The sequence below is a fragment of the Pseudophryne corroboree genome, chromosome 2 (assembly GCF_028390025.1).
Source record: "Pseudophryne corroboree isolate aPseCor3 chromosome 2, aPseCor3.hap2, whole genome shotgun sequence".
Lineage (NCBI taxonomy): Eukaryota > Metazoa > Chordata > Amphibia > Anura > Myobatrachidae > Pseudophryne > Pseudophryne corroboree.
In genome coordinates this window covers 617,543,241-617,568,196 of record NC_086445.1, presented here as the reverse complement: position 1 = coordinate 617,568,196, position 24,956 = coordinate 617,543,241, and the positions used below count along the sequence as shown (strand labels likewise).

At 45.9% G+C, this 24,956-nt stretch overlaps 1 protein-coding gene across 3 annotated transcripts in view; it reads right to left on the bottom strand.

The window, feature by feature from the left end:
• The window catches only part of KDM5B (lysine demethylase 5B), a 220,018-nt gene extending 200,032 nt beyond the window's left edge, over positions 1–19,986 (bottom strand). The window contains exon 1 of one of the 3 annotated variants that reach the window (XM_063954821.1): positions 18,990–19,986. In XM_063954821.1, coding sequence (XP_063810891.1) covers positions 18,990–19,124 — 135 coding nt within the window. In that variant the 5' untranslated portion in view covers positions 19,125–19,986. The remainder of the gene's footprint in view (positions 1–18,989) is intronic. The other 2 variants (XM_063954823.1, XM_063954822.1) reach the window with 2 other exon arrangements.
• Positions 19,987–24,956: the final 4,970 nt, after the last annotated feature.

Genomic DNA, 24,956 nt, shown 5'->3' with positions numbered 1-24,956 from the left:
AACTCAAAAAATTCTCGACAGGCAGCCTCCAACTCAGAACCCTCACCCATGTGTACTAACCAGAATGGGTTAAACTTCCACACGGCCTGGCCTCTGAGACAGTTAAGGTCTAAAGTAAATGTCAGGGGGGAGTGGTCTGAGACGCCTCTAGTCTCAAACCGAATAGTGCGAACCCGGGGGACCATATCACTCGAGAGGAGGGCCAGGTCGATCCTAGAAAAAGAATGTGAGAAGCAGGAATATTGTTTTAAAGAGGGATTTCTCAATCTCCAGGGATCAACCAGGCCCAACACAGTATCAGCGAAACCGGACCTCCCAAAATGTAGAGTAGAGGGTGTTACAGAAAACCTATCAAGCGCTAAGTTTAAAACATTATTAAAATCCCCAAGACAAATATAGTGGATATCCCCGGCGATGAGGCCATGAATCCTGCTACTTTATTGAGGACATCGGGACAATAAGGAGGGGGCACATATACTGCAAGCAAAAGTAAAAAGGTACAAAGTTTATTTTACACTTCAGAAACATGTACCTCCCCCAAGGGTCCGTTTGTACAGACTCTAAAACAAAGGGAACGTTTTTTTGGTGTGTTTTTTTTTTTTATAAGGATAGAAACCCCCCGTGAAGCAGATGTGTGCATAGAATGTAACGCCCATCCCACCCAGGGTCTCTTAAGGGAAAGAATCTTGCTGCCCACTAAAGGAGTTTCCATAAGGCATATTATGTCAGAGGCATACTGTCTTATCTGTCCGAGTACCAGGGATCTCTTGATTGTCATTAAGCCCTCTCACATTCCACGATAACACTAAGTCCAGCAATAGGGAACCGTATCAGTATCAAGGCCTCTAGCCCGCAGCCAGCCATAACCACCACCCAAATCCGCAATTGCAAAATACCAGCGCTCAATAAGTAGAACAACAATCCACACACATTCAAAACCAAAACATCCACACTTAATTGTAAGGTAGTCCAGAACAAAAATCCCCCACCCTGTATACTACTCCCAACCTGCAGCATACTTGGATCCCTAAACAGGTAACAAATCCCTTAACAAGAAAAAATTGTCACACCAGAAGTTGACAAAAACAAAACCCTAAAACACACTTTAGACTATATTCCAGGAGGAGCCAAGAATTTAATGGCACTGAGAAAAGAGAAACTCCAAACCACAGCACGATGAAAAAAAAAAAAAGTCTCCCCCAAGGGCCTAGGAATATAACAAATTCGGATACGCCAGAACCATACCGAAAGAAGACAGGACGGCATATGATAAAACAGAATAATTACTTTCTGCTATCCGGACCACTAATCCTGCAGCGGGTGGTGTAGCCGGGAGGTTTTGCTGAATATATATCTATCCATCTATCTATCCTTCACCGTTTGTGTCTCTACTATTGTGATATTTTTTTATTTTTACTATACCCACACACCCCGGGATTCTGGATTGTGCCCTGTTTGCCTGTATTTGCATTGCAACATACTCCTGGTCCGGTGCGGAGACGTTGTGTTTTCAAGATGGTGAAAGGCCGCCAGAATACTACTGCGGCGGGAACGCTGGAAAGGTTTGTTAAAAACCCTGCTTATCAACAGCAACGGGCGGGGGATGGGCGGCCTGAGCAATCCACAGGTTTTCAACATAAAAGGGCCGCCGTCACTTTAAGTAGGGCACTCGGGTCTGGTCCCCACTGTATTAAATCCAGTCCAGGTATAAGGACCCTGACTAACATAGCAATTGGAGGCAGGCAGTGTTCAGAAGATGCCCCAGGGAACAGGAAAGGATTGCGGGGGGGCAGGGGTGCATATAATGTGAAAGGCACCCGGCACAGGCCCACAACACAGTCCCTACCAGTCCTGTATCCTACAGTATCAGCTTCATGTGTGCCCCATGTGGGGCTGAGCAAGTGCAGTGAGGCAGAGAGCAGGGGGGTGAGATAACGGGCAGCGGAGGGAAGATAGAGCAGACAGCGTGGGGAGGTGGAGTGTGCAGAGCCCGCACCCTACGTCCATCACAGTGTAGCACAGCCACGATCACCTGGCAGCTCACCAGACTTCAGCGTGTCCCGGCCCAGCACAGAGCGGCAGACATCCAGAGGAGAGGAGAGTGAGTGCAGCGGCCCACATGACTCCAGCGCGCCTCAGACCTCTCACAGCAATCGGCTCCCAGCGCTGCGGACCCGGCCTCAGGATAGCTCTAAGTGGGTCCAAGTAGGGCACCAACCCTCACTTAACAGATGGTCCGCAAAACAGCCCCAGGGGGAGAAGCAGGATCTGTTATCAGGATAAGATAGCTGGAGAGCTACACAATTGGGTCAATTCAATTCGGCAACTTATGAATAGCGCCGGGAATTAGCTCCCGACGCTATTCAATTCAGTTCCAGTTAAGTCGGCGATGTCCCGTTCTCGCCGACTAAACAGGTTGAATGGTCGGGAGAACGGGCATTCTCCGACTTAACTCCCCGACGCGAGGCTGATTCCCGACAGAATCAGCCTCGCGCCGGCCGCGAGGCAGCACTTTTGTCGGGTTTCTTCTCTCATCCCCGGGGGATGAGAGAAGAATTCCCGACAATTGCGGGTAACTAGCAGCTGAATTGAATAGCGTCGGGAGCTAATTCCCGGCGCTATTCATAAGTTGCTGAATTGAATTGACCCCAATGTGTGCGCTACTCCATGCTCGTTGTGTCCACGCCCCCATCGAACCCCAATTTAATACCAGAACCAGACCCCATATACAGTATTATACAGAAAATAAATAGACGGTACTAAAGCACTTTTAAAGTGAAAGTAGATTGTGAACAAAGTAACAACCGTTATTTACTTTATATAGAAGTAAAGATATACTTTATCACTTTAAAAGTCCTTTAGTGTTGTCTCTTTTCTCTGTATATGTTTAATGATGCAATTCACCCCAGACACCTGAATCTCCCCTTTGGGAGGTGGTGGTTGTGGGGTTTGCAGGTTAGGGGGCGCTAGGCTGAAGATTTGCCTAGGGTGCACAGAGACATTGCACCGGCCCTGCTGCTATCCCATGACTTTTGGCACTTCAGTGTATGCAGCATAAATCTGAGATAAATGCACTGCGTCCGTTAACCACTGCTGTGAATTGGCACTACATGGGACATAACTCAGCAATCAGGAAACCCCATAAGATTTACGAATCTTATGAGACACTCACTGAGCACATGTGACAGACGTGACAGAGTCTGGAGACGCCAAGGAGAACGTTCTGCTGCCTGCAACATTCTCCAGCATGACCGGTTTGGCAGTGGGTCAGTAATGGTGTGGGGTGGCATTTCTTTGGGGGACCGCACAGCCCTCCATGTGCTCACCAGAGGTAGCCTGACTGCCATTAGGTACCGAGATGAGATCCTCAGACCCCTTGTGAGACCATATGCTGGTGCGGTTGGCCCTGGGTTCCTCCTAATGCAAGACAATGCTAGACCTCATATGGCTGGAGTGTGTCAGCAGTTCCTGCAAGACGAAGGCATTGATGCTATGGACTGGCCCGCCCGTTCTCCAGACCTGAATCCAATTGAGCACATCTGGACATCATGTCTCGCTCCATCCACCACAGACTGTCCAGGAATTGGTGGATGCTTTAGTCCAGGTCTGGGAGGAGATCCCTCAGGATACTATCCGCCACCTCATCAGGAGCATGCCCAGGCGTTGTAGGGAGGTCATACAGGCACGTGGAGGCCACGCACACTACTGAGCCTCATTTTGACTTGTATTAAGGACATTACATCAAAGTTGGATCAGCCTGTAGTTTGTTTTTCCACTTTAATTTTGAGGGCGACTCCAAATCCAGACCTCCATGGGTTAATAAATTTGATTTCCATTGATAATTTGTGTGTGATTTTGTTGTCAGCACATTCAACTATGTAAAGAACAAAGTATTTGATAAGAATATTTCATTCAGATCTAGGATGTGTTATTTTAGTGTTCCCTTTATTTTTTTGAGCAGTGTATGAACTGTCGAAACGTAATGCTTAATTTATCTAGTTAAAATAATAAGGAAACCAAATAAGCAGCACATACTGCAATTTTTTGATTGGCAGCATAGTGAGTTTAAGTACAGTATCAAACTTGTCATGGTACTGAAGATTCCACATGAATATTTGTAAATGCTAAAAGGTAACTACTAGAACAAAATTAAAAAGTTTTACACAAATAAAATTATACAGGTTGAGTATCCCTTATCCAAAATGCTTGGGACCAGAGGAATTTTGGATATTGGATTTTTCTGTATTTTGGAATAATTAAATACCATAATGAGATGTCATGGCAATGGGACCTAAGTCTAAGCACAGAATGCATTTATGTTACATATACACCTTATACACACAGCCTGAAGGTCATTTTAGCCAATATTTTTTATAACTTTGTGCATTAAACAAAGTGTGTGTACATTCACACAATTCATTTATGTTTCATATACACCTTATACACACAGTCTGAAGTTCATTTAATACAATATTTTTAATAACTTTGAGTATTAAACAAAGTTTGTGTACACTGAGCCATCAAAAAACAAAGGTTTCACTATCTCAGTCTCACTCAAAAAAGTCCGTATTTCGGAATATTCCGATATGGGATACTCAGCCTGTATTGTGGTATAACTCACCTACTACTTCCGATACCTCCATCTGACTGATATCGTCCGTTAAAAACTAACACACAATACTGATTAAATATGTTGTGAAAAACTTTTAGAAGTTAAAACTACAACTATTAGTGATTTCCAGCTTTCTCCATGGGTACAGCTATTGTTAGAGAAGTCACTTACTCATTTGCAGCGCCACGCAAAGTCATGAAGGACGGAATGAGGGATCGCTCTGTCGTTCACTATCTCGGCAAGTGTATGAAAAGATATTGTCCATCTGAATTTGTTTCTATGCCCCTGTACAAATTATTACGTTTATTTTGGTCTGCTGAAACAGAGTATCTACACAGCTGAGTCAAGCACAAAGAAAATAAATCTGCCTGGACAACAGAATACTTTGAACAAGGTATTTCTTGCATAAAATATCCATAAATTTGTAGCATACAAGGAGTACCGAGCACTGCAGCACACTCTAGGAATCCAGCATCTGAGAATAGCAAAAAGCAGAATGAGCATGTCCAAAGCTAAATGAATCTGCTCTTAAATCTCCCCATCCATCAACACCACCACTATTTCCTCATGCTACTGCTCTGGCATCACCCTTGACACCACATCTACTCTATCATGCAGTCCTGCCAATGCCGTTACCGTGCTAATCAGAAAGCTATTCTTACCAAAGAGGGCAACCAAAATGCTCACACTTTCTCTCATCTCCAGCTTCAACAACTGCAATATAACATAATCAGGCATTACCACACAGACCTGATCTCTGCTTCAATCTAATGGCCCTCATACATCCAAGCGCGGATTCACTGACCCAGCCGGAAACGCCAATCTGATCTGCAAAATCAGTTATCATAGAGGGAGAACATGCTGATCATACACAACAACCTACTTTATAAACACAGTCACCAGTAACTGGCTGAGGCCAATTTCAAGGACCTCAACTTAAACCAAATAATGTACAGGGATTCACAAGCAGTCTGGTCATCCTATGGATGGAGGAAATGTAAAAGCAGCGCCCTCGGCTTCCCTGTGTACACCCGGCAGGTGAAGAGAGGCTCTGTCACCAGGAAAATGTAAACCCACCAATGGGGTCGATTCAATTCAGCAACAGTTGAATAGCGGCGGGAATTAGCTCCCGGCGCTATTCAATACAGCGACTAGTTACCCTCAATTGTCGGGAATTCTTTTCACAGCCCCGGGAGGTGAAAGAAGAAAACCGATTAAAGAGCTGCCGCGAGGCTGATTCTGTCGGGAATCAGCATCTCCGCGGGTAGTTAAGTCAGAGAATGCCCGTTCTCCCGACAAAACCTGTTAAGTCCGCAAGAACGGGCATTCTCCGACTTAACTTTAGCTGAATTGAATAGCGTCGGGAGCTAATTCCCGGCGCTATTCAACTGTTGCTGAATAGAATCGACCCCAATGATGTTTAAATCAAATTTTATAATTTTTTTATTTTTTATAAACAACTTTTTGTTTTTAGAAAATCATGTTGGATATTTTTAAAATATTTTTTCTGAACCAATTCAAATCATAAAAAAAAACTAAAATTTTTGGTTGGATTTTGGAAAAATATTAGCCAGTTAAGTGGTAAACAATAATATCTATGAAGAGATGTTGCAGAACAACATTTGCTAAGCGAGGTCACTGCCATTTCACCCCAAGACACCCGTTTTACCTCTTCGCTGCTGAAGACGTTTCTCACCCTAGTGCCATCAATATCACTGACAAAACAACAGAACATCATAACAGTAATGTCAGTGTCGGCAGCTGTGTGCACCCAAACGGAGCAACACTGAATTGATCCGTCAGGCGCCATCTAGTGGCTACCGCCGTGCAAAACACTTTAATTCCTCCCAAAGAGGTGATGAGCAACGTTGGCCATTTATTATATAGGATGAGTTAATATTTTCAGAACACACCATTAGTCTTCATGGGGGTAATTAAATACACAGCTTCAAGGGTGAAGGGCCCAGAGCTATTAAATTGGTCATGTGGTAAACCCGCAACTAGCAGTTTTGTACTTTTCACTCTAAAAGCAGGGTGCTGATCAGTGAGGGTATATTTTAATGTTGAAGGGCAAAATTTTATATGAGATATATTGCTACAGCTGCTGTAGCGACAAAACACATCTAAAATTTTGCCCTTCAACATTAAAATAAGAATTTACTTACCGATAATTCTATTTCTCGGAGTCCGTAGTGGATGCTGGGGTTCCTGAAAGGACCATGGGGAATAGCGGCTCCGCAGGAGACAGGGCACAAAAAAGTAAAGCTTTTACCAGATCAGGTGGTGTGCACTGGCTCCTCCCCCTATGACCCTCCTCCAGACTCCAGTTAGGTACTGTGCCCGGACGAGCGTACACAATAAGGGAGGCAATTTGAATCCCGGGTAAGACTCATATCAGCCACACCAATCACACCGTACAACTTGTGATCTAAACCCAGTTAACAGTATGATAACAGAAAGAGCCTCTTAAAGATGGCTCCTTAACAATATAACCCGAATTTGTTAACAATAACTATGTACAGTATTGCAGATAATCCGCACTTGGGATGGGCGCCCAGCATCCACTACGGACTCCGAGAAATAGAATTATCGGTAAGTAAATTCTTATTTTCTCTATCGTCCTAAGTGGATGCTGGGGTTCCTGAAAGGACCATGGGGATTATACCAAAGCTCCCAAACGGGCGGGAGAGTGCGGATGACTCTGCAGCACCGAATGAGAGAATTCCAAGTCCTCTTTTGCCAGGGTATCAAATTTGTAGAATTTTACAAACGTGTTTTCCCCCGACCACGTAGCTGCTCGGCAGAATTGTAATGCCGAGACCCCTCGGGCAGCCGCCCAAGATGAGCCCACCTTCCTTGTGGAATGGGCCTTAACAGATTTAGGCTGTGGCAGGCCTGCCACAGAATGAGCAAGTTGAATTGTGTTACAAATCCAACGAGCAATCGTCTGCTTAGAAGCAGGGGCACCCAACTTGTTGGGTGCATATAGTATCAACAGCGAGTCAGATTTTCTGACTTCAGCCGTCCTTGAAATGTATATTTTTAAGGCTCTGACAACGTCCAACAACTTGGAGTCCTCCAAGTCGCCAGTGGCCGCAGGCACCACAATAGGTTGGTTCAGGTGAAACGCTGATACCACCTTAGGGAGAAAATGCGGACGAGTCCTCAGTTCTGCCCTATCCGAATGGAAGATTAGATAAGGGCTTTTATAAGATAAAGCCGCCAATTCAGATACTCTCCTGGCGGAAGCCAGGGCCAGTAACATAGTCACTTTCCATGTGAGATATTTAAAATCCACCTTTTTCAATGGTTCAAACCAATGGGATTTGAGGAAATCTAAAACTACATTTAGATCCCACGGTGCCACCGGAGGCAACACAGGAGGCTGTATATGCAGTACTCCTTTAACAAAATTCTGTACCTCAGGAACTGAGGCCAATTCTTTTTGGAAGAATATTGACAGGGCCGAAATTTGAACCTTAATAGATCTCAATTTGAGACCCATAGACAATCCTGATTGTAGGAAATGTAGGAAACGACCCAGTTGAAATTCCTCCGTCGGAACACTCCGATCCTCGCACCACGCGACATATTTTCGCCAAATGCGGTGATAATGTTTCGCGGTGACTTCCTTCCTTGCCTTAATCAAGGTAGGAATGACTTCTTCTGGAATGCCTTTCCCTTTTAGGATCTGGCGTTCAACCGCCATGCCGTCAAACGCAGCCGCGGTAAGTCTTGAAAGAGACAGGGACCCTGTTGTAGCAGGTCCCTTCTCAGAAGTAGAGGGCACGGGTCGTCCGTGACCAACTCTTGAAGTTCCGGGTACCAAGTCCTTCTTGGCCAATCCGGAGCCACTAGTATTGTTCTTACTCCTCTTCACCGTATAATCTTCAATACCTTTGGTATGAGAGGCAGAGGAGGAAACACATATACTGATTTGTACACCCAAGGTGTTACCAGTGCGTCCACAGCTATTGCCTGTGGATCTCTTGACCTGGCGCAATACTTGTCCAGTTTCTTGTTGAGGCGAGACGCCATCATGTCTACCATTGGTCTTTCCCAACAGTTTATTAGCATGTGGAAGACTTCTGGATGAAGACCCCACTCTCCCGGGTGAATATCGTGTCTGCTGAGGAAGTCTGCTTCCCAGTTGTCCACGCCCGGGAAGAACACTGCTGACAGTGCTATTACGTGATTCTCCGCCCAGCGAAGAATCTTGGCAGCTTCTGCCATTGCACTCCTGCTTCTTGTGCCGCCCTGTCTGTTTACATGGGCGACCGCCGTGATGTTGTCCGACTGAATCAACACCGGTTTTCCTTGCAGGAGTGGTTCCGCCTGGCTTAGAGCATTTTAGATTGCTCTTAGTACCAGAATGTTTATGTGAAGAGACTTTTCCAGGTTCGTCCATACCCCCTGGAAGTTTCTTCCTTGTGTGACTGCTCCCCAGCCTCTCAGGCTGGCGTCCGTGGTCACCAGGATCAAATCCTGTATGCCGAATCTGCGGCCCTCCAATAGATGAGCCTTTTGCAACCACCACAGAAGATATACCCTTGTCCTTGGCGACAGGGTTATTCGCAGGTGCATCTGAGGATGCGACCCTGACCATTTGTCCAACAGATCCCTTTGGAAAATTCTTGCATGGAATCTGCCGAATGGAATTGCTTCGTAAAAAGCCACCATTTTTCCCAGGACTCTTGTGCATTGATGTACAGACACCTTTCCTGGTTTTAGGAGGTTCCTGACAGGTCGGATAACTCCTTGGCTTTTTCCTCGGGAAGAAAAACCTTTTTCTGAACCGTGTCCAGAATCATCCCTAGGAACAGCAGACGTATCGTCGGAAAACAGCTGCGATTCTTGGAATATTTAGAATCCAGTCGTGCCGTCGAAGAACTACTTTAGATAGTGCTCTTCCGACCTCCAACTGTTCTCTGGAACTTGCCCTTTTTAGGTCGTGCAAGTAAGGGATAATTTAGATGCCTTTTTTCTTTGAAGAAACATCTTTTCGGCCATTACCTTGGTAAAAAGGCCCGGGGTGCCGTGGATAATTCAAACGGCATCGTCTGAAACTGATATTGACAGTTCTGTACCACGAACCAGAGGTACCCTTGATGAGAAGGACAAAATTTGGACATGGAGGTAATCCTTGATGTCCAGGGACACCATATAGTCCCCTTTTTTCCGGTTCGCTATCACTGCTCTGAGTGACTTTATCTCGATTTGAACCTTTTATGTAAGTGTTCAAAACATTTTAGATTTAGACTATGTGTCACCAAGCCGTCTGGCTTCAGTACCACCATATAGTGTGGAAAAATAATACCCTTTTCCTTGTCGTAGGAGGGGTACTTTGATTATCACCTGCTGGATATACAGCTTGTGAATTGTTTCCAATGCTGCCTCCCTGTCGGAGGGAGCCGTTGGTAAAGCAGACTTCAGGAACCTGCGAGGAGAAGATGTCTCGACTCTCCAATCTTTACCCCTGGGATAATACTCGTACGATCTAGGGGTCAACTTGCGAGTGATCCCACTGCGCCCTGAGACTCTTGAGACTACCCCCCCACCTTGAGTCCGCTTGCACGGCCCCAGCGTCATGCTGAGGACTTGGCAGACGCGGTGGAGGGCTTCTTTTCCTGGGAAAGGGCTGCCTGCTGCAGTCTACTTCCCTTACCTCTATGTCTGGGCAGATATGACTGGCCTTTTGCCTGCATGCCCTCATGGGAAAGGAAAGATTGAGGCTGAAAAGACGGTGTCTTTTTTAGCTGAGATGTAACTTGGGGTAAAAAAGGTTGGATTTCCCAGCTGTTGCTGTGGTCCCCAGGTCCGATGGACCGACCCCCAAATAACTCCTTCCCTTTATACAGCAATACTTCCATCTGCCGTATGGGATCTGTATCACCTGACCACTGTCGTGTCCCTGACATCTTCTGGGAGATATGGACAACGCACTTATCTTGATGCCAGAGAGCAAATATCCCTCTGTGCATCTCACATACATATATATAGAATGCATCCTATTAAATGCTCTACATGAATAAAATATTTTCAGTCTGGGAATCCGACCAAGCCAACCCAGCACTGCATCTCCAGGCTGATGGCGATCGCTGGTCGCAGTATAACCACCGTATGTGTGTATATACTTTTTAGGATATTTTTCCAGCTTCCTATCAGCTGGCTCCTTGAGGGCGGCCGTATCTGGAGACGGTAACGCCACTTGATAAGCGTGTGAGCGCCTTATCACCCTAAGGGGTGTTTCCCAACGTACCCTAATTTCTGGCGGGAAAGGGTATAACGCCAATATTTGCTATCGGGGTAACCCTACGCATCCTCACACACTTCATTTTATTTTATCTGATTCAGGAAAAACTACAGGTAGTTTTTTCACTCCCACATAATACCCTTTCTTGTGGTACTTGTAGTATCAGAAACACGTAACACCTCCTTCATTGCCCTTAACGTGTGGCCCTAATGAGAAATACGTTTGTTTATTCACCGTCGACACTGTATTCAGTGTCCGTGTCTGTGTCTGTGTCGACCGACTGAGGTAAATGGGCGTTTTTAAAACCCCTGACGGTGTTTCTGAGACGCCTGGACCGGTCCTAATAGATTGTCGGCCGTCTCATGTCGTCAACCGACCTTGCAGCGTGTTGACATTCTCACGTAATTCTCTAAATAAGCCATCCATTCCGGTGTCGACTCCCTAGAGAGTGACATCACCATTACAGGCAATTTCTCCGCCTCCTCACCAACATCGTCCTCATACATGTCGACACACACGTACCGACACACAGCACACACACCGGGAATGCTCTGACAGAGGACAGGACCCACTAGCCCTTTGGGGAGACAGAGGGAGAGTCTGCCAGCACACACCAAAAACGCTATAATTATATAGGGACAACCTTATATAAGTGTTTCTCCCTTATAGCATCTTTTATATATATACAATATCGCCAAAATCAGTGCCCCCCCTCTCTGTTTTAACCCTGTTTCTGTAGTGCAGTGCAGGGGAGAGCCTGGGAGCCTTCTCTCCAGCTTTTCTGTGAGAGAAAATGGCGCTGTGTGCTGAGGAGATAGGCCCCGCCCCTTTTTCGGCGGGCTCGTCTCCCGCTATTTTTGAAGTTAGGCAGGGGTTAAATATCTCCATATAGCCTCTGTGGGCTATATGTGAGGTATTTTTTGCCTCTAATAAGGTTTTAATTTGCCTCTCAGAGCGCCCCCCCCAGCGCTCTGCACCCTCAGTGACTGTTGTGTGAAGTGTGCTGAGAGGAAAATGGCGCACAGCTGCAGTGCTGTGCGCTACCTTTATGAAGACTCAGGAGTCTTCAGCCGCCGATTTTGGACCTCTTCTCTCTTCAGCGTCTGCAAGGGGGCCGGCGGCGCGGCTCCGGTGACCATCCAGGCTGTACCTGTGATCGTCCCTCTGGAGCTAGTGTCCAGTAGCCAAGCAGCAAATCCACTCTGCACGCAGGTGAGTTCACTACTTCTCCCCTAAGTCCCTCGTTGCAGTGATCCTGTTGCCAGCAGGACTCACTGTAAAGTAAAAAACCTAAGCTAAACTTTCTCTAAGCAGCTCTTTAGGAGAGCCACCTAGATTGCACCCTTCTCGTTCGGGCACAAAATCTAACTGGAGTCTGGAGGAGGGTCATAGGGGGAGGAGCCAGTGCACACCACCTGATCTGGTAAAAGCTTTACTTTTTTGTGCCCTGTCTCCTGCGGAGCCGCTATTCCCCATGGTCCTTTCAGGAACCCCAGCATCCACTTAGGACGATAGAGAAAATATGCTATCCTCATTGATTAGCACCCTGCACCTAGAGTGAGCACTCTTTCTGCTCGCACCCTCCTGAGCGTGGGAGCATAAATCTGACTTGACAGGGGCCTCTATGTTAGCTGCGGTTGTACCACAAGTACTATCAGTATCACACCCGGCACTTGTATCAGGAAATGTCTTTACCGCATGACATTGCGCATTAGTCACAGTAAACGGCATCTCTTGGCTTAAGTGTCCAGCGTAATGCCGTCAACTGAACAGCTACATTGCTATGCTGGGAATGGATTTCCTCCATTGCTAATTGTAATATATCAATAAAACGTAATAAAATTACCATAAAAGATTTTTAATGTCTTCAATGGTACAAAATTCCACTGGATTTCTGCCACCCTGATACTTATATCAGGGTCATCTGCAACATAGCTATGTTTTACCCTGTATTTGTCCTACATTGGGGTATATTCAATTGCTGTCAAAACTTCCTTCTTGCTAGAAAGACGGCAGTTCTCGACTTTTTCAGGTCAGAAGGTGTTCTGACCTACTCAATCCCTGGCTTTTTTATCCAACAAGTCGGGGAATTCGACTTGTTGGAAAGCACGTGGATTGGCGGATAGCTGTCGATCCGCGTGCTTCTGTCGGAAACAGGGCCAAATCCTACAGGTTTTGGCCCCGTTTACGACCATCTCAATCAGACTTTAAAAAAAAAGTCGGATGGAGATGAGGGTGCTGAGAGTAGAAAACGGCAGCGTCCACCCGGCTCCAGCAAACAAGGTCCCGCTTGCTGGAGCCGGGTGGACGCTGCCGTGAGATCTGGCGGCGGTGCCCCATCCTCCTGCTACACTGCTGTAGCTGCTGCTCTCCCCCATCTCCTTTCAGCACCCTCATCTCAATTCGACTTTTTTTTAAAGTGGGATTGAGATGGTCAGGAACAGACAAATCCTGTCGGAATTGGCCGTTCATTGAATAGGTCCTGTTGGATTCATTCCGACAAATTCATTTCCGAATGGATCCGACTTTAATTGAATATACCCCATTGTCTTCAACTGTAAATTACTACTCGTTTATGTACTCTGTAATTGGGCACTGTGAATCCCATGTGAAGCCATATAAATAAAGGATAATAAATATAATGCAAAAAAAGGAATAATTTGAGTGTTTTGCTAATTTTTAAAGACTCAATTTAAATGCATACAATGTATAGGGGTCAACTTTGTTTGAAACAATATGGGAAATATCTGGGCCTTAGATCACATCCTATCTGTGCAAAATGGTATCTTCTTTATGTACTTTTTCAATAATTTTCAGTAACTTAAGGCCCATATAGATGGGCCGATGCAGGAGAGATGTGTGCTGAGCGAACCGCTCAGCACACATCTCTCCCACCGCTCAGCACAGCACGATGTGTGCCGAGCGTGCGAGGGGGAGGGCTCACTTCACCCAGCGGGTAAAGTGAGCGACCCGCTAGATTGGCCTGCATGCAAGCCAATCTAACAGCAGCGATAGCGATGCACGGGGCTGCGCATCGCTATCGCTGTAGGGGGTACACGGAGCGATAATGCTGAAATTCTAAGCAATCTAGTCAGATTGCTTAGAATATCGCTCCGTGAGTACCCCCCTTAAGAGCCAACATTGGGGCAGATGTATCAATCTGGAGAAGGCACAAGGAAGTGATAAACCAGTGATAAGTGCAAGGTGATAAACGCACCAGCCAATCAGCTCCAGTATGCAAATTTGCAGTAAGGAGCCGACTGGTGCGTTATCACCTTGCACTTATCACTGGTTTATCACTTCCTTAGAATACATCTGCCCCATTGTTTGAAAACGGAGACTCCCCTCTTTCATGCAAGGGTGCCCTATATGTGTATGGCCAGTATAGTAGAAGATGGGGCACATTGTGCCTTGCCCATCTATGAAAAAAAATTCAGCTCCTTTCTTCCAAAATGTGTGTACCTCCATGTTTATAAGTGTAATTATGGGTGTGATAGTCCTCCATCATAGAAATACAGAAAACATTTTCTGTAATGCAGAGTAAAATTATCTGGTGAACACAGGTGATAGCCAGGCAAAAAGTACTAAAGGGACCCCAATATTTGCTATAGGGGTGAACCATCTCTTACTAAAATAGGCACCCTTAAATTATTATTAGCCAGGTTAGGGGAGATGTAACCCAATATCTGGACTCCATGGGATAGGAGGTGGATGCTTTGATTCAATTGAAAGCCATACTGGAACAACACTTGCATTGCAAGGTTTCACTTCCGTCACCACACACTGCATTGAATTGAATCAGACTCCATGATTTTTCCACAGTGCAGGGGGTTTTTGCCTTAACGCCAGCAAACATTTCTATGGGGGATCACAGATCAAAAGAGGGGAGTGACCTCTTTCAAATAAGGGTACCCTCACCTTTCTACACTCCATTGGTGGGATAGAAAGACAATATACTCCCCCACCCCCTTTTTTTTTCTCTACTTAAGTACAATCATCTGAACAAGTGCGCAACATGGCACTATCCAATGTACATCTCCGGTTGCCGGGAGTCGCTACCAATCGTTAGGATCGGTACGGGTAAGAAAGCATTTTTATTGTTTAGTGCACGATTGTTATGGAGAATCTCAGTCTCAAGGTATGTAAAAGGAGTACAAGCTCCACTAGTCCTACACAGCAAAGGTGTTAACTTTATGTACAGGTATATGATCTACAAGCATTGCTATTATATTGCCTTCTTCAGAACACAGGATGATGGCATGCACTCTTAGAAATGTTGTCAAGCATCCTTGGAAAAGAACCAAAGATTTAGAAGTTGCAGATTTTACTACACTTCACTTATTGAAATACAAAACAATTAGGTGCCTATTTATCAAGATTTTTTTTCCCAAAAGATTATGTAGAAACTGAAGTTTCTGCAACATTTTAGGTAATCCTGCTATGTACCAATAGCATAATGCAGGAGATCTCACAGAAATCTCCTGCACAGTGCTAATTAGAGCTGCAGATCACAACATCATCAATGGGGACAATGATCTGACCAAACTCTGAAAAACAAAACTTCAGATGGTGTACACCTCTTTAAGCCTATAGAAGCAGGGTAGCAGGAGGGAGATCTTCCAATCCCTCTCCTGCAGCCCCCATCCAGCATGGGCTCCAATTCTGGAAACGAACACTGTGGGGACTATTCAATAATTCTGTGCACCCCCTGCTGGCCATCTATAGCAATGGGCATCTACCGTAGCGATTACATTTTTGCTCCAATCAAATGCCATTACCCGGAGGTGTGAGGAAAAAAAATGTTGAGTCCATAGTTTGGGCTCCCAAAGCTGGACTTTTAGATGCCCAAATGGCAACTTTAGATGGGTGTAGATGCTTTGCGCGACTAAACCCGAAGTAGTCATCCGCGCAAAATGCTAGTGGGTGTCTGATCGGAGCAACAAGTGAATAGCACCAACAGACACCCATTAGTATAGACACCCATCGGGTGAGGGGGGGCAACAGTTGAATCAGCCCCTGTGAGCATACGCAAGCGCAGTGTCATATTCTCTGGTGGAGTCTTTCACAAGCAAAAAAACTGCTCCAAATTGCAGGGGATAAAACACGCAGGGAGAGTGATTATCGCTACCGCTGTCCCTGCAGATTTCCCTTAGTACATACCCGCCACATAATAAAATGTTAATAATCGCTGCAGTGTCACTATTATTAATAGATAGGTCCGCTACAAAATAAAACAAACGCCTAAATATGATTTAAGAAAATAGCGTATAAGGCAATGAAACACACAAGAGATTGTAACAAATTTAGAAAAACCTGGCTGTAGGGTTAATTTAGGCTGTAAGCACATAAAATATACAGACTACACTATAGTTTGGTTTACTTTTTTGTGGAAAGATTTATATGGAAAATGGATTTTAAAAATTTTAATTTTATATTTAGTTTTACTTAATCAAAATCCTCTTTACAAGGTTAAGTAAGCTACGGAAACATTAAAGTATATCACAATGATTGCTAAATGTACCACAAAATGGGATGCACACTCAGGTATTTAAGTTGAAAGGTCCCAATTAAAGTAAGCCGTACATACATAAGACACTGAGTTTTAATACAATTATTCCCACTTCTTAGCAGAAGGGGGTTAGCCACTTTAGTTTCAAATGTAGACAACTTTTGTTGCAATATGAAGTAACTATATCTGCTGCTTCAATCTTGAATGTGTGCCTGTGTAAAATGGTGGACGGTGTTGAAGGAGAAAGATGGAGGACAGTCAAGCAGAATACATGAATGTGCTAGAAACAACAATCCTGTAAGCAGGCTGGGATCTGACCCACTCAGACTAACACATAACCCAGACCACTAATAAAAAGGAAAAGGCAACAGAGAAAAGCAAGCCTCTCTCACTACAATGGCAATATGGAGCTGCTCTAATCCTGTGCTGAGGATGCATTTCTATCCCTCACACAAAAGCTCCTAAAGTCACTCTGTCTACTCCCTATACTGCATAAGAGCTACCAGGGCCTCACTATTTCCATGGTAATTGTCACAGAAGCTTTATTTACAACCCTTTAAAACAAACCTTAATGCAAATAGATGTAAGTGGTAACATAAATGTAAAACAATTAAGCAGTATGGACTACAAAAACAGACTAAATCTGAGAATAAAAACATGTATGCTTGACTACAAACAGGACAAAATGAAGTAAAAGCAGCCAATTATAAATAGCAAAACCCCATTCCTTTCCCCATATATACATATATAAACAGTACAAATAAACCCATATGTTTCCACCATGGAGAAAGAGCAGAATGTATAGTATGTATTAGGAGATGTCCACCAAGTGACATAATGACTAAAAGCAAAAAGGAACTTAAAAGTTCCAGTTGCTGTTTACAACTACCTCCAAAATACCATTACAAAAATAAGAGGTTAAGAATTTAAAAATATATTTTTTAAAAATCCCACTGAATGTTAATGCATGTGTAGTTTATATAATAATGGTACACAACTGAACATTCTGATCTTTGGGCTTGCAGAAGTTTTAAAAATGGCTGACACGGGTGTGTGCTCAGCCTATAGCTTGTGTAATAAGATTTCCAAACAAAATCAAACAATAAGGATTGTGATTCACAAGGTAATAAACAGTAAATAAAACAAAAACTAGCCATAAATTTATTAGACATTAAAATAAGGTAAAAAAATAATAAAAGTAGTAAGAACAAAAGAGGAATAAACTTACAGAAATTCCAAAACAAATTAACAAAGTAGTGATGGTAAAAAAATAAAAAATAAAATTATAGTTACTAAATAAGAAATACAAATGCCATCTTTCTCACAAGTAGATTTGGGGCATTTGAGCATAATTAGCATAGCCTTATGGTGAAAGCACAATATTGATTGATAAGATTAAAATGTTAATTAAAACACTTGTTCCCCAGACTATGCAGTACAAATAAAATGTCTGGGTGTTACTGGGATTCATACATTAATGTGAATTCTTTAACTTGTGATTATTGAAATAATGTTTGCATGGCACAATGACGAGAGTGCCAAGCAACCCTTAAGGCTTCTTCCATGTCAGTTCTCTCTCCATTAGGAACAGCAACAGGAGAGCATGCTCCACTCCCACCCCATAATACCTTCCCCTCCCACAGTAGGCAACCATCCTCCTTTCATCCCTTCTGTCCATTCTCATCAACAGAGCATATTGGCTATCTTATGATCATATGCTTGCCTCTTAGGAGTTGGGCTCCAGTGCCCCTATAGCAAGAGCTTTATGAAGCTTTCCACTAAACTAGAGAGACTAGTTGTATACAGTAGCACTACACCCCGGACAGAAAAGCTGAACATGAAATAACCACAGCTACAGTGTGCGTGTGTCTCACAGCAGCCACCACCATGTTCTCCACCTTCCAGCACCAACAAGCCTGCCCCCGTCTCCTTGTAGAGATGGTGGTTTTGCATTGCTTCACAGAGCAATTGGCTTGGCCACTCTCCCCCATGCCTTTGTTCCACTGCTCACCAATAGTGGAATATATTAGTGTGCACCGACCTTAGGCAGCAGTGGGATAGAAGCAGCATCTTGTCACGGGCTATTATGCTGTGTGGTGTCACCCTCTGTGGTACCATGTATGATATGGTGCTAGCCCCCCTCCCTGCACACACAAAGGATTGGGGTCTCGGGCGCCATATTGAATACTTCCTGTAGGCCCCCCGAGCTTTCCCTACCCCCGGAAAATACTAGTACTACTAATACCGTCCACATTCTAACACACATATATATATATATATATATATATACATACATACATACATACATACATACACACACACAACATACTTCCGGGAGTTTACACCTCAATCAAACTGTGGGTATCCGAATCTCCATCTTGGGGGGCTTCTCACCCACCCACACCCCAGCTTTGGCTGCTTCATCTGAATACAGTACGTGTGTGTGTGTAGGTCCCTTCACGTCAGTCAGACTCCGGGGCTCCCCAGCAGCTGTGTACTGCCCCCGTCCCCCTCCCCTGGGTGTAAGCTGCGGGCAAAGGCAAATACGAACAATTCCACAGGACATGGAATGATCGCCACTTCCACGAGTGGCCCCGGCCCGCCCGCATACTCACCGGCGGCGGCCGGACCTTGCAGATACCGGTGCGCTCCGCAATCGGTCGGATCTTGCTGATAAACGCAAAGGGGTCAGCAAATTCCTCACGGCTGGGCTCAAACACCGGACACTCCGGAGGGGGCACAAACTCCATGGCGGCTGCGGTACACACACCCGAGCAGAAGAGAGAGGACGGGCCGCACTGAGAGGGTCAGACCCCGGGGAGACCGGGCGAGCTGTCCGCGAGGGAGGCGGAGCGAGAGGAACCAACCGACAGAGAACGATTGAGGGAGGCCGGAGGATGCACAGCGAGGTGAAAGGTGTCCATCCGCTGAGGGGAGGGGGGGCAGAAAGAAGTAGTTCCAGTATGTGCTCCGATCACGCCAGCAAGGTATCTGTCTTTCTCATTAGATATTAGTTATAACTGCATGTGCTGCCAGTGACAGAGGCACACGGTCACTGCTGATGATGCTCCCCATCAGGTCCCCCTCAGTTACGCCGAAACAGCAGCAGTCACCTTCACCCTCCCTGCTCGTACGTCAGAGGTAAAACACACTTTGTGGACTGATCGGGGATCTTTGTACCGATTACACCTTGTGAGCATAGTGGCAGCTGCCCGCAACCCGTGCACTACAGGGTGACTTACTAAGTTCAGTGTGGGATTTATTTTGATAATGCGGGTAATGTCCGAAAAGTTATATGTTGTTTTTTATAACACGTGGATGTTTTTCACGGCTTTTAAAGGACGAGTATCTGTAGCCTAGTGCGGGCGCAGAGTAACAGGACGCGATCCTATGCTTGATGCTGTACGGGAGACGCAGAGCCTGATCAGTGATTACGGCTTGCTAGGTATTCGTATAACCGGTAGCACAGCGAGCACCATATTCATTAGGGCCTTCATATCATTCTAATTGCACGTTGCAATGGTGCCATATGGCCCCGCCTCCCAGCTGCCATTGGCCGAGCGTCTCACAAGTGACAGATCTAATTCCACCGCGACCAACTGCCTCCAACTGTGGGATCCACTCCTAGTGTTTACATGGGCGGATGGATCTGCATACAGCTGACTGCCACACCATCGCCGGGACTAATTTTTTTAAAGAGCCTCATTCTGCATGTGGATTGGATGGGAGCGGCGGCGACGTCCGTATGGGAGAGGGGCGTGTCTTACGCGCTGTAACTGGGAGTTCATTGTCTAGTAGTGAGTGAGAGCGTCAGCTGGTCACGTGAAGTAGGGAAGAGTGGGCGTGTCCGAATCCTCTGGATCCTCCTATTATGTACTGTATAGTAAAGTCAGTGTATAGTAGGTGACGGAGCAGTGTGACATCATAGGGTTATAGGAACATAATTTATACACTAAAGAAGTTGGAAGACAATGTTATTTTGAAGACGATCCTACGAAAATTAAATGGTGGCAATAGACACCCTACAAATCCCCTCCACCTCCACCGAAAAAAATACACAAAGCAAAAATACACAAGCCATTTCAGACTTCAGCAATGCACCTAGTGAGTCACCCTCTCGGATCTATGCAGTGCCAAGGGCCTCCAGAGTCCATTCCACGTGAGAAAGACAATAAGGCAATTTGACTATTTGGAGTGTTGACAACTTCCCGTTGTAGGAACATACTTGCTTACATTTTACTTTACACTCCAGTTGATGCCAGTGGGTGAGGCCCATGGTTAATGGATAAGAAAGGTGTTTCACCACAGGTGATGGCAATCATAAATTTAGAGGGAAGTCCAGAAGCAGAAAATTCTGTCCCTCCTGGAGAGGTCATGATGGGAGGTATGCCGAAGTGATAGGTGCATGGTACATTGAGTATCGGGGTGTATTGGAGTATAACTGCAGTTTTGAAGTAGCATTTTAATTGTCAGTATAAAGCAGCTGACACATGCTGTATTGTCATATTGATTAAAATCTATGGCAATGTCTCTCAAATCCACTACTGAGGAACCACTAACCGTGCATGTTTTCCAGGTCTCCTTACATGGGGCCTAATTCAGAACTGATAGCTGCAGCATATTTGTTAGCTAATGGGCAAAACCATGTGCACTGAAGGGAAGGGGGAGGGGCAGATATAACGTGCAGAGAGTGTTAGATTTGGGTGGGGTGTGTTCAAACTGAAATCTAAATTGCAGTGTAAAAATAAGGCAGTCAGTATTTACCCTGCACAGACACAATATAAAGGGCCATACACACTAGACCAGGCATTTTGGACATGCCTACACTAGATGATATTTGCAGCACATTTGAACGAACGATAAAGACGACTGTGAACGATATATCGTTCACATCGTCTAGTATGTATGGCCCACCAATCACCGATGCTCACACAGGCGCTCTTTGATTGTAGGTCGGCTGTCGGCGGTGCAGACAGCTCAATGTGAGCAATGTCACTTGTGACATCGCTCATCACGGCATGTGTGTATGGAGCCGCAATGAGCGATAGCCACAATGTGACATTGCTCCTCCTCCTCCTCCCCGGCAGCGGCTCCCTCCCCGGCAGGCAGCAGCTGCGGGTACCATCCCCGGCAGCGGCTGTGGCTCCCTTCCCATCAGCGGCTCTCTCCCTGGCAGCGACTCCATTCTAGCTGAGTCGCTGATGATAGCCGCGCAGTGTCTCCTTCAGCTCTCCCACTGCCCCACCAATTATATTTCCACTGTGCCACCAACGTAATAAAAAAATAGGAATTTGGTACCTACCGGTAAATCCTTTTCTCGTAGCCCGTAGAGGATGCTGGGGTCCACATTAGTACCATGGGGTATAGACAGGTCCACCAGGAGCCATTGGCACTTTAAGAGTTTGAGAGTGTGGGCTGGCTCCTCCCTCTATGCCCCTCCTACCAGACTCAGTCTAGAAACTGTGCCCGAGGAGACAGACATCTTCGAGAGAAGATACACAGGATAGTGGTGAGATTTGTACCAGCTCACACATAAAAGGCATGTCAAGCCAACAAAGCTTGAACACTCAGCAACTGCTGAAACATTACTTACCAAGTAACAAAGCAGTACTCAACTAAAACGAAGTTGTACTGAACCAAATAACGTTTGCAGGAAAACGAAGCGCTAGGCGGGCGCCCAGCATCCTCTACGGACTACGAGAAAAGGATTTACCGGTAGGTAACAAAATCATATTTTCTCTTACGTTCTAGAGGATGCTGGGGTCCACATTAGTTCCATGGGGATGTACCAAAGCTCCCAGAACGGGAGGGAGAGCGCGGAGGCTCCTGCAGAACTGATTGACTGAACTTCAGATCATCAGAGGCCAAAGTATCGAACTTGTAAAAAACTTTGCAAACGCGTTCGACCCAGACCAAGTTGCAGCTCGGCAAAGTTGCACTGCCAAGACACCCCGAGCAGCCGCCCAGGAAGATCCCACCTTATGAGTAGAGTGAGCCTTAACAGATTTTGGACACGGCAGTTTTGCCGTAGAATAAGCGTGCTGGATAGTGAACCTAATCCAGCGAGCCCTTAGAAGCAGGTCACCCAATTTTCTTGGGATCATATAGGACAAACAGAGAGTCCGACTTTCTGTGATGAGAAGTTCGCTTCACATATATCTTCAGAGCCCTTACGACATCCAAGGACTTTGATGTAATTGAGGAGTCAGTAGCCACTGGCACCACAATGGGTTGGTTGATATGAAATGCCGACACAACCTTCGGAAGAAACTGCTGACGTGTCCTGAGCTCAGCTCTATCTTCGTGGAAGATCAAGTAAGGGCTTTTACAGGATAAAGCCCCCAATTCGGACACGCGTCTATCAGAAGCTAAGGCCAACAACGTGACCGCCTTTCATGTAAGAAATTTGACCTCAACCTCCTGCAGAGGCTCAAACCAATCCGACTGGAGGAACTGCAACACTATGTTAAGGTCCCATGGCGCCAAGGCAGTACAAAGGGAGGTTGGATGTGCAGGACTCCCTTCAAAAAAGTCTGAACCTCAGGGAGGGCAGCCAATTGTTTCTGAAAGAAAATGGATAGGGCCGAAATGTGGACCTTCACAGATCCTAACCTCAGGCCCATATCCACTCCTGCTTGCAGGAAGAGGAGAAAATGTCAGAGTTGAAACTCCACCGTAGGAAACTTCTTGGACTCAAACCAAGATACATATTTCTTCCAAATATGATGGTAATGTTTAGATGTTACCCCTTTCCTAGCCTGAATCAGGGTAGGAATGACCTTCTTTGGAATGCCCTTCCGAGCAAGTATCAGGCGCTCAACTTCCATGCCATCAAACGTAGCCGCGGTAAGTCTGGATAGGCCAACGGCCCCTGCTGCAGCAGGTCCTCCCGAAGAGGAAGAGGCCTCGGTTCTTCTCGCAGTAGATACAGAAGGTCCTCGTACCAAGCCCTTCTTGGCCAGTCTGGGGCAATGAGGATCGCTTGAACCTTTGTTCTCCTTATGAGCTTTAGTATTCTTGGGATGAGTGGGAATGGTGGAAACACGTACACTGACTGGAACACCCACGGAGACACCAGGGCGTCCACTGCCTGTGGGTCTCTCGACTTGGAATAATAACGCCGAAGATTCTTGTTGAGACGAGAGGCCATCATGTCTATGTGGGGTAAACCCCAATGGTCTGTTATTTCCTTGAACACCTCCGGATGAGACCCCACTCCCCTGGATGGAGATCGTGTCTGCTGAGGAAGTCTGCTTCCCAGTTGTCTACTCCCGGAATGAAGATGGCTGACAGCGCCAACGCGTGCTTTTCTGTCCAGAGGAGTATTCTTGTGACCTCAGACATTGCCGCTCTGCTCTTTGTTCCGCCTTGTCGGTTTATGTAAGCCACTGTTGTTACGTTGTCCGACTGCACTTGAATGGCCCGATTTCTTAGAAGAGGGGCCGCATGAAGACCGTTGTAGACGGCTCTCAGTTCCAGGATGTTGATGGGCAGGCTGGCTTCCAGGCTTGACCACCTTCCTTGGAAGGTTACTCCTTGAATGACTTCTCCCCAGCCCCGAAGGCTCGCATCCGTGGTTAGAAGGACCCAGTCCTGAATCCCGAACCTGCGGCCCTCCAGAAGGTGAGGTAATTGGAGCCACCAGAAGAGTGAAATCCTGGCCTTTGGCGACAGACAAATTCTCTGGTGCATGTGGAGATGAGATCCCGACCACTTGTCCAGGAGATCCAGTTGGAAGGTCCGAGCGTGAAACCTCCTGTACTGGAGAGCCTCGTAAGAGGCCACCATTTTTCCCAATAGGCGAATCCATTGATGAACCGACACCCGGGCTGGCTTCAGAACATCACAGACCATAGCTTGTATCACCAACGCTTTTTCCTGCGGAAGAAACACCTTTTGCACTTCCGTAGCCAGGATCATTCCCAGAAAGGACAACCTCTGGGTTGGTTCTAAATGTGACTTTGGAAGGTTCCGAATCCAACCATGACTCCTGAGGAGGCGTGTTGTGAGAACAATGGATTGCAGCAGCTTCTCCTTGGACGATGCTTTTATCAGCAGATCATCCAGATATGGAATGATGTTCACACCCTGTTTGCGGAGGAGAACCATCATTTCTGCCATCACCTTGGTAAACACCCTTGGTGCTATGGAGAGGCCGAATGGCAGGGCCTGGAACTGGAAATGACAGTCCAGCAATGCGAAGTGGAGATAAGCCTGATGCGACAGCCAGATCGGAATGTGGAGGTATGCATCCTTGATATCCAGTGATACCAGGAATTCTCCCTCTTCCAGATCTGATATCACCGCCCCGAGAGACTCCATCTTGAACTTGAACTCCTTCAGAAAGGGGTTCAATGATTTCAGGTTCAGAATGGGCCTGCCCGAACCATCACGTTTCGGTACCACAAGGTTTGAATAGTAACCTTTGTTCTGTATGTGAGGTGGTACTGGCACAATGACCTGTGCCTTCACCAGTTTTTGGACAGCGTCCTGTAGTACAGTGCTGTCTGCCAACAGAGTTGGCAAGCCTGATTTGTAAAAACGATGTAGAGGGAGACTTTGAAATTCCAGCCTGTATCCCT